The sequence below is a fragment of the Poromitra crassiceps genome (genome assembly GCF_964638095.1).
Source record: "Poromitra crassiceps genome assembly, chromosome: 4".
Taxonomy (NCBI): Eukaryota; Metazoa; Chordata; class Actinopteri; order Beryciformes; family Melamphaidae; genus Poromitra; species Poromitra crassiceps.
The window spans coordinates 56,332,794-56,340,452 of NC_139626.1; the positions used below are offsets into that span (position 1 = coordinate 56,332,794).

General features: G+C 48.9%; 1 protein-coding gene across 3 annotated transcripts in view; it reads left to right on the forward strand.

Moving 5' to 3' along the window:
* LOC310775044 (uncharacterized protein) overlaps positions 1 to 7,659 on the forward strand; it is a gene marked incomplete at its 3' end in the record, with an annotated part of 69,620 nt that overhangs the window by 24,626 nt on the left and 37,335 nt on the right. For all 3 annotated transcript variants that reach the window (XM_083635134.1, XM_083635135.1, XM_083635133.1), the window contains exon 5: positions 521 to 1,436. In XM_083635134.1, the coding sequence (XP_083491260.1) occupies positions 521 to 1,436 (916 nt within the window). The remainder of the gene's footprint in view (positions 1 to 520; positions 1,437 to 7,659) is intronic.

Below are 7,659 nucleotides of genomic sequence, written 5' to 3' on the forward strand. Positions count from 1 at the left end.
AAAATCATCAAATGGGGGTCTGTGGCTCTAATGTGGACTAAATCCTTGATATGAAAAGGCTTGAGTACAAACTGACAGTGTATGAAGTGTGTTTTTGATGTGAATCAGCCATATTCAAGCAAACCTCGACCCCCAAACCACCCACCCACTCCTCTCCTCTTCTCTCTCCTCTCATCTCTCCCCTCCTCTCTCACCTCCTCTGCTCTCTGCTCCTGCCTCTCCTCTCTCCACTCCTCTCCTCTATCACCTCCTCTCTCTCCTCTCCTCTCTCCCCAAATCTCCTCTCTCCCCTCCTCTCCTCTCCTGTCCTCTCTCCCCTCCTCTCCTCTCTCTCCTCCTCTCCTCTCCTCTCCTCTCCTCTCCTCTCTCTCCTCCTCTCCTCTCCTCTCCTCTCCTCTCCTCTCCTCTCTCCTCTCCTGTCCTCTCCCCTCCTCTCCTCTCCTCTCCTCTCTCCTCCTCTCTCCCCTCCTCTCCTCTCCTCTCCTCTCTCCCCTCCTCTCCTCTCCTCTCCCCTCTTCAGAGCGTCCTCCTGATGCTGGGCTCCCCGGCGTCGCCACGGAAACGGCCCTTTGAGTTGCTAAGCGACCTGGTGGACGACGGGGGCTTGGGCGAGGACCTGCACCCCGAGCGCTGGGATGTGTCGGCGCTGGACGAGATGGCCCGCTACACCAAGCTGGGCCTGGACCCCGAGCGCTGGGACGCGGCCAACGCTACCCGCTACGCCAAGCTGGGCCTGGACCCCGAGCGCTGGGACGCGGCCAACGCTAACCGCTACGCCAAGCTGGGCCTGGGGGTCGGCGGGGAGCCGGCCTGCTCTGAGGAGGCCGTGCTGATAGGCCGCTGGGGCCGCAGCTGGGGGGAGGAGGAGGGAAGGACGCACTCGACGCAGCAGCAGCAGCAGCAGCAGGGTGCCGCCAACCAGGAAGTCCAGGCCACCACCGCGGCGCGAGGGCAGGGGCATGTCTCTGTTGCCACGACGACGGAGAGTCAACTAAGCGCGGCGGGAAGAGGACAGGATGCGGGAATGGCGAGGGTGCGCACCGTGGAGGTGTACCAGGTGGCCCAAGAGGAGGAGGAGGCGGCAGCAGCAGCACGGGCGGGGGCGGGCCCCGGTCTGGAGCTCTGCAGCGAGGAGCACAACTACTCCCTCAGCCAGGGGGGGGCGCCGGCTCACAGCTCCCACGACTACCCGCTCAGCCAGGAGGCGGAGCCGGCTCACGGCTCCCACACGGAGGAGGCGCGGCCGGGGGAGGGCCAGCAGGAGGCGCAGGGCGGGGAGGAGAGCCAGGAGAAGACCGACCTGGAGTTAGAGGAGGAGGACGAGGAGGAGGAGGACGAGGAGGATGAGGATGATGAAGAGGACGAGGAAGGGGAGGAGGGAGCCGAGGAGACGACCGTTGAAGCCGAACTCTCCAGCTCGTCCGAAACAGAATGTGGTGAGTGGTGCTTCTGTTGTATCTACAGACCGTTTCAACAACTTGAATAACAGAACTAGAAAGTGATTGCTGGCAGTGCATACTGTTTGCCCATGTTAGTAACCAAGACCTTGCATATTTGTGTTTTGGACTTTTATTGTGGAGGTTTTGTGCTTTTATTTTGAAGCTTTTGGGCTTTTATTTGGAAGGTTTTGTACTTTTATTTAGAAGGGTCTGGGCTAGTTCTGTGATTTTATTTGGAAGGTTTTGGGCTTTATTTAGAAGGTTCTGGTCTAGTTCTGTGCTTTTATTTTGTAGGTTTGGTGCTTTTATTTGGAAGGTTCTGGGCTGGTTCTGTGCTTTTATTTTGGAGGTTTTGAGCTTTTTTGGGGGCGTTTTGGGCTGGTTCTGTGCTTTCATTTTGAAGGTTTGGTGCTTTTATTTGGAAGGTTCTGGGCTCGTTATGTGCTTTTATTTTGAAGGTTTGGGGCTTTTATTTGGAAGGTTCTGGGCTGGTTCTGTGCTTTCATTTTGGAGGTTTGGTGCTTTTATTTAGAAGGTTCTGGTCTAGTTCTGTGCTTTTATTTTAGAGGTTTGGTGCTTTTATTTGGAAGGTTCTGGGCTGGTTCTGTGCTTTTATTTTGGAGGTTTTGAGCTTTTTTGGGTGCGCCACTGCTGAATGCATATAGAGGAAACACTGAGCACACCAGTCCTCAACCAGTCGAACATTTTAAACTTTGAAGGGAGCTTCTAACTCAAAGTATTAAGAGATAGGTGCCCAAAAACATACGGAATAAGAATAATAAAGAATGGGACATATTATACCTGTGATTGCACAATAGCAATCACACACAAATTATGAATGGAATTGATGGAATAAATAAATAAATAAATAAGGAATAAATAGATATAAACTGAGCGTTGCAGATACGACTGTAGCTCTTGGTTTCCCATTCCTGTCTTCTGACAGCAATCGCCCAAGTCATATCAGTACTCATACCAGCTAAGCTAGTCGGTAATTGAGAATTAGCTTAGCAGCTAACGTTAGCCACCTCATACACGCTAGGGCTGTGAATCTTCACTGGCCTCACGATTCGATTCGATTACGATTCAGAGGGCTACGATTTGATTCGATTACGATTATCGATGCATCACTTTTTTTCCCCAATACATGATTTATTTTTTCTCACTTTCTTTTTTCTCACTGTGTGGCTACTTTTAAAATAAAAGTGCATTTGGAATTGCATTGTATTATGATACATAAATAAACAACTGCATGTACTTCCATTATATTTTATTTGATTATAATTTTTTTTTTTTTTTTTTTTTTTATAATCGATTTTTGACATTTGTGAATCGATGCAGAATCGTGCACGTCCGCATCGCGATGCTTCTTATAATCGATTATTTTTGACACCCCTAATACACGCTGGCAACAACGTTTCTGACGAAAAGATCATATATTTTAGCCCATATTAGCCTATTCATAGTGTCACGGTTGGCATTTGGCAGCGTGGACAGGACCTCTTTAGCTTAGATACGGTGATGTTCATTTCTATATCTTTCTGGCTGGTTTGATGGTTGAAACGCTCGCTCGCCCTATTTGTATATTTTGACGCGTTTCCGTACTGTCAGATATAGGTCACTCACACTCACAGTACGTGAGCCCTTTATACTGTGGGACAACTTCCGCCCTCGCAAAAAGGAATGAGGGGTGCTGATGAGCAGAGCACTAAAGGACAGTCACAACTGGATTAATGCTGTTTGTCTTTGAATTCTACTTGTGTGTTTTGTCCCAATTTGATGGGACCATGACACAGGGCTCACGACTAACTTTTCCACTGGTGCTGGTGCAAACTTTCTCAGTTGGTCGCACCAGCACATGATGTGGTCACACCAGCACATGATGTGGTCACACCAGCACATGATGTGGTCACACCAGCACATGATGTGGTCGCACCAGCACATGATGTGGTCGCACCAGGACATGATGTGGTCACACCAGCACATGATGTGGTCACACCAGCACATGATGTGGTCGCACCAGCACATGATGTGGTCACACCAGCACATGATGTGGTCACACCAGCGCATGATGTGGTCACACCAGCACATGATGTGGTCACACCAGCGCATGATGTGGTCGCACCAGGACATGATGTGGTCGCACCAGCACATGATGTGGTCACACCAGCACATGATGTGGTCACACCAGCACATGATGTGGTCACACCAGCACATGATGTGGTCACACCAGCACATGATGTGGTCACACCAGCACATGATGTGGTCACACCAGCACATGATGTGGTCACACCAGCACATGATGTGGTCACACCAGCACATGATGTGGTCACACCAGGACATGATGTGGTCGCACCAGCACATGATGTGGTCACACCAGCACATGATGTGGTCACACCAGCACATGATGTGGTCACACCAGCACATGATGTGGTCGCACCAGCACATGATGTGGTCACACCAGCACATGATGTGGTCACACCAGCGCATGATGTGGTCGCACCAGCACATGATGTGGTCACACCAGCACATGATGTGGTCACACCAGCACATGATGTGGTCGCACCAGCACATGATGTGGTCACACCAGCACATGATGTGGTCACACCAGCGCATGATGTGGTCGCACCAGCACATGATGTGGTCACACCAGCACATGATGTGGTCGCACCAGCACATGATGTGGTCGCACCAGCACATGATGTGGTCGCACCAGGACATGATGTGGTCACACCAGCACATGATGTGGTCACACCAGCACATGATGTGGTCACACCAGGACATGATGTGGTCACACCAGCACATGATGTGGTCACACCAGCGCATGATGTGGTCACACCAGCACATGATGTGGTCACACCAGCACATGATGTGGTCACACCAGCACATGATGTGGTCACACCAGCGCATGATGTGGTCACACCAGCACATGATGTGGTCGCGCCCTTTTTTTTGGGCACAGCGCGGTATTAATCAATGACCTTTCATGCTGATGAATAGTTGTGTTCATTTGCATACCCTCGTTTTGATTTGATCTCAAGATTGACAGTGACTCAAACTCAAACTCATGATAGCATTAAATTAATATTAAATCCTATACGCAATTATAATTAACTTACACAGCCTTTTTCCATTATCATTATTTATTCTATTTATTTATTCCTTCTGCATGGGCGTGTTCAACCTCAATGTGGCCAATTAGGATAGTGGAGGGTTTTCCATTAAATGACACGGGCATAGACAATCTCAATCAAAATAAACCAATTTGATGTTCTGCGACAAGTTATATCATCCTGAAAACCCAAATATTTTAAACTAGTAAAATTATAAAATGATCTGCCAGTGCAATAAGGTAAATAAAATAAGTTGTTGGTCCCCCATAGTAAACATACATTATAATGACATCTTCCCATATCTGTCAACCTGTCTCACAAGTAGGTGGCTGACTCCTACTGGAACAATTTGGTGTACCCATTGCACTTAACTCATTAGAATATAATGCAACTTAATCCCCATCCCCGATTAACTATAGTTAATCGCAAGATTAATCGTGATTAACAAAATTAATCGTTTGACAGCCCTAGTAATAACTAATGAAAAATAAATGAGTAAACAAAAAACCACTTCCATTCACTGAGCCTCCCCTGAAACTGTTCGGAGCCCCCTTGGGGACTTTGAAAACCTCTGGTTTAGACAATAATGCGGAACAGGCTAGCGTAATGAAGATGACGGGTAAGTTAACGTTATTGAGGCAACATGACCTGGTGCGCTACTCAGAACAGTCTGCATTGGGCGCCTGCCTGGCCAATCCTGGCACTTGAAAGTTGCGTAGGGCGTGCTCTGCCCTCAAGGCCATTGGGATCCACAATAACGCAGCAACAACTAACATTTGAGTAGGATCCAAGAGTGTTCTGTGTACTCATGCGCAATTATGTAGGTTTAGTATCTGGTAACACAGATAGATAGATGAGGAGCACTTCTGGTGCCATTTCAAAATAAAGGCTCCCCTCACTGCAAGTGGTGGGTTTATTCCAAGCCAAAAGCCTGTCAAACTACGGTCTTCCTGCTCAATGTATGTACACATTCTCGCAAAACAGTCTGACTAGTATTATTGGCATTTAGTGTATTTAAGTAGTGTACAGGGAGATGTTATTGGCAGCTGAGGAAAGGAAGTGCTGTAGGGTCACAGCTTGTTGCATCTTTATTTAGGTCAAGGCCATAGACCAGTGACTAACAGGCCAGGAGAAGAAGAGTTATTTTTCTATAGACTACATGCACAACCTCTTTACTTCCTGAAATTAGTACAGCTTCTTTATTTCCTGTCATCACTATTGGATGAACTGATTAATCAGGTGTGCCTGACCATTGTTGTGACCACAGCAGCACACCTGACATGAATCAGTTCATCCAATAGTGATGACAGGAAATAAAGAAGCTGTACTAATTTCAGGAGGTAGTGGAGTTGTGCATGTAGCCCAATTGCAAGACCGGGTCCTCCTGCCTGCTGAGTATTCGCACCACACACAGCTGTTGCCTAGCGACGCAGTAAACATTCCAGGGAAACAGTCTACACATCTATGTGGTGAGGAGGTCCATCAGCCCAGTCTGCCCCACACTGACCCCAGCCCAGTCTGTCCCACACTGACCCCAGCCCAGTCTGTCCCACACTGACCCCAGCCCAGTCTGTCCCACACTGACTCCAGCCCAGTCTGTCCCACACTGACTCCAGCCCAGTCTGTCCCACACTGACCCCAGCCCAGTCTGTCCCACGCTGACCCCAGCCCAGTCTGTCCCACACTGACCCCAGCCCAGTCTGTCCCACACTGACTCCAGCCCAGTCTGTCCCACACTGACTCCAGCCCAGTCTGTCCCACACTGACCCCACCCCAGTCTGTCCCACACTGACCCCACCCCAGTCTGTCCACTGAGGCCAGCAGCACATTAAATACCACAGTTTGCGGGTGTAGTTGCGTCAGCGGCTGTATTTACAGTGCTGTGAAACGGATTGGAGGGTCGGAGTTACTTCATGTTTTCAGAGAGCAACAGACTGCTATGAGTCTGTTGAGGAGAGCAACAGACTGTTGTGAATCTGTGGAGGAGAGCAACAGACTGCTGTGAGTCTGTTGAGGAGAGCAACAGTCTGTTGAGGAGAGCAACAGACTGTTGTGAGTCTGTTGAGGAGAGCAACAGTCTGTTGAGGAGAGCAACAGACTGCTGGGGGTCTGTTGAGGAGAGCAACAGACGGTTGAGGAGAGCAACAGACTGCTGTGAGTCTGTTGAGGAGAGCAACAGACTGTTGAGGAGAGCAACAGACTGTTGAGGAGAGCAACAGACTGTTGAGGAGAGCAACAGTCTGTTGAGGAGAGCAACAGACTGTTGTGAGTCTGTGGAGGAGAGCAACAGACTGTTGAGGAGAGCAACAGACTGCTGGGGGTCTGTTGAGGAGAGCAACAGACGGTTGAGGAGAGCAACAGACTGCTGTGAGTCTGTTGAGGAGAGCAACAGACTGTTGAGGAGAGCAACAGACTGTTGAGGAGAGCAACAGACTGTTGAGGAGAGCAACAGTCTGTTGAGGAGAGCAACAGACTGTTGTGAGTCTGTGGAGGAGAGCAACAGACTGTTGTGAGTCTGTTGAGGAGAGCAACAGACTGCTGTGAGTCTGTTGAGGAGAGCAACAGACTGCTGTGAGTCTGTGGAGGAGAGTCCTGCAGTGTGACACGTATTATGCTATAATGCTATGGCAGATTGTTTAACAACTGTGAGCGTAGAGTTGGGTTTTTAACCCATTGATACCTGATGCAGCATTTGTGTGTGTATCCCTTTAAGACTTAAAGGGATACACACACAAATGAGGGATATACACGCAAATGCTGCATCAGGTATCAATGGGTTAAGCGCTGCTTCAAAAGCAGCAGAGCCAGTGTGCTGTATTATTATGACCTGGGTATTATTATGACCTGGGTATTATTATGACCTGGGTATTATTATGACCTGGGTATTATTATGACCTGGGTATTATTATGACCTGGGTATTATTATGACCTGGGTATTATTATGACCTATCACGTCTACCTATCAAGTATTGTAGGTCCACAGGAATCTGATGATGATCTGTTGCCTGGGCACTGTACTGTGTAGCGTTGACCTTTGACCTTAGTTAGTGTGCGTTCACTTCACATGCTGGAAGGAAGGTCAGACGACATCTGGCTCTCCTGAAGTC